Genomic DNA, 2,619 nt, shown 5'->3' with positions numbered 1-2,619 from the left:
ACTGCTGTCAGTGCAGCTTTGGTGAGGGAGGAAGATAAATCATAGAGACTCGTTTACTTTACAAGCTGAGCGTTCTGTGAAGCAGAAGAAAGGTACCCCCAGATAGAGAAACTGGCATTTGCACTGATAACTGCAGCACAAAAACTCAAGCCATACTTCCAAGCACATACCATTGTGGTCTTAATGGATAAACCTTTGAGAAGAGCCATGAGCAGCCTCGAGGCAGCAGGACGAATGGCTTTATGGGCAATTGAGTTAAGTGAATTTGACGTACAGTACTAACCGCGAACAGCTATAAAGGGACAGGTCTTAGCTGACTTCATCGTCGAATTCACTCAAATGGATGGCCAGGGGGCAGAAGAGATTCTGCATTGGAACATTTACACGGATGGGTCTTCCAATAAGCAGGCAGGAGGAGCCGGTGTAGTACTCATCTCTCCAGAGGTAAATAGGATTGAGTGCATGATCCAACTCAAGTTTTCAACTTCCAACAATGAAGCGGAATACGAAGCTTTAATAGCAGGGCTAGACCTCGCAAGAGTAGCAGGGGCTAAGAACATGACCATCCACTGCGACTCCCAAGTCATAACCGGTCAAGTCAATGGTAGCTACGAATGCAAGAATGAAAGAATGAAAAAATACCTTGATAAGGTGAAGGGTCGAATTGGCAGTCTCCAAATCAAGTTCATCCAAATCCCAAGGGAGGAGAACGAATGCGTCGATCGACTTGCTAAGGCTGCCTCAGCAGAACGCATGGTTGCCCCAAGTCAAATATTATCTTTCGTCCAAACCTCGTCACTCATAAACGATGGTACAAATGTGTAGGAGATAGATTCTAAAATCAACTGGACCACGGCATTAATTTCCTACCTGAAGAATGGTATGTTGCCGGATGCGAAGGATGAAGCAAGGAAGCTAAAGGTTCAAGCCTCGCGATTTGTTCTCATGAATGACGTTTTGCACAAAAAAGGTTTCTCCCACCTTTACCTGAGATGCTTAGTACCCGAGGAGGTAGAGTACGTCATGAGAGAAGTTCACGAGGGGATCTGCGGAAACCACTCGAGAGCACGATCGTTAGTACACAAGCTGATCAAAGTGGGATATTATTGGCCCACCACGCAGAAAGACATGTAAGCTTATGTCAAAACCTGCGACAAGTGTCAGAGGTTCAACAATGCCATTAGACAACCCTCAGAGGAACTCACCCCTATGATGGCCCCGTGGCCATTTGCCTAATGAGGATTAGATATCATGAGCCTCTTCCCAATAGCAGTGAAGCAGCTGAAATTCCTTGTGGTTGGAATTGACTACTTCACCAAGTGGGCAGAAGCAAAAGCCCTAGCTACTATCACAGAGAAGAATATTTGGAACTTTGTTTGAAAGAACATCATCTGCAGGTATGGAATACCAAGAGTACTTGTCTCTAACAACGGAAAGCAGTTTGACAACAACGCATTCAGGGACTTTTATTCACAGCTAGGGATCAAGAACCACTACTCGTCACCCGCCCACCCACAGGCCAATGGACAAGTTAAGGTTACGAACCGATCCTTGCACAAGATCATCAAGACTCGGCTTGAGGGGGCAAAGGGCATCTGGCCAAAGGAACTTCCAAGCGTTTTATGGGCATACCGGACAACAGCAAGAACACCCACCGGGGAAACACCGTTTCGACTAGCGTACGGGAGTGAAGCAGTCATCCCAGCCGAAGTCAGACTCACAAGTTACAGGGTGGACCACCATGACGAACGGAAGAATGATGAGGCTATGAGCCTAGAGTTGGACTTATTGGACGAAGTCAAAACAATAGCTAAACAGAGACTGGCACGTTATCAGGACCTCATGGCCAAGCACTACAATTCCAGAGTCAGACACAAGGGCTTCTAGGTCGAAGATCTTGTCCAGAGGAAAGTAATGGGCGCCACCAGTGATCCTACCTAAGGAAAGCTCGGCCTCAATTGGGAAGGACCTTACAGAATTACATCATGACAAAGGAAGGGCACCTATCACCTCGAGACACTAGACGGTTTATTTTTGCTACAATACTTAAGTTTTCCTTTTAAGCTTCTTTTCCTTGAAGAACAACTTTTGGTTTAATAATAAGAGGAATTTTCAGATATTACTGATGTATTTTTCAACAAAATTCTACATAGTCCATGAAGTGGACAGTTCATCCCAGGAGGATGAAGATTTTACTTAGTCCATGAAGTGGATGGTTCATCCTAGGAGGATGAAAATTTTACTTAGTCCATGAAGTGAACGGTTCATCCCAGGAGGATGAAAATTTTACTTAGTCCACGAAGTGGACGGTTCATCTCAGAAGGATGAAAATTTTATTTTGTCCATAGAATGGACGGTTCATCCCTGTAGGATGAAAATTCTACTAGTCCATAAAATGGATGGTTCATCTCAGGAGGATGAAAATTTTATTTAGTCCACAAAATGGAAGGTACATCCCAAGAGGATAGAGATATTATTTAGTCAATAATGTGGACGGATCGTCCCAATAAGACGGATATTTTGTTAAGTCCAATAGTGGACAAATATAAGTCCATAAAATGGACGGTTGAATCTGCAAAGTGGACGGTTCATCCAGGAAAAGGTGTCTTGAAGTCCATA

General features: G+C 44.3%; 1 protein-coding gene across 1 annotated transcript; it reads left to right on the top strand.

Annotated features, from left to right (window-relative positions):
* The first annotated feature begins 339 nt into the window (after positions 1-339).
* Positions 340-825, top strand: LOC115964491 (uncharacterized protein YpeP-like). The gene has a single exon (XM_031083789.1). It carries the CDS (start codon positions 340-342, stop codon positions 823-825), a length of 486 nt encoding a protein of 161 aa, XP_030939649.1.
* The last annotated feature ends 1,794 nt before the right edge of the window (positions 826-2,619 follow it).

Source organism: Quercus lobata, chromosome 10, assembly GCF_001633185.2.
Source record: "Quercus lobata isolate SW786 chromosome 10, ValleyOak3.0 Primary Assembly, whole genome shotgun sequence".
NCBI lineage: Eukaryota > Viridiplantae > Streptophyta > Magnoliopsida > Fagales > Fagaceae > Quercus > Quercus lobata.
The sequence above is the reverse complement of the archived record's forward strand: the minus strand, read 5'-3'. Positions and strand labels throughout refer to the sequence as shown.

Excerpts from the sequence above, each read along its gene's own strand:
- LOC115964491 (XM_031083789.1), top strand. The coding sequence starts at position 340 with ATGGATGGCCAGGGGGCAGAAGAGATTCTGCATTGGAACATTTACACG.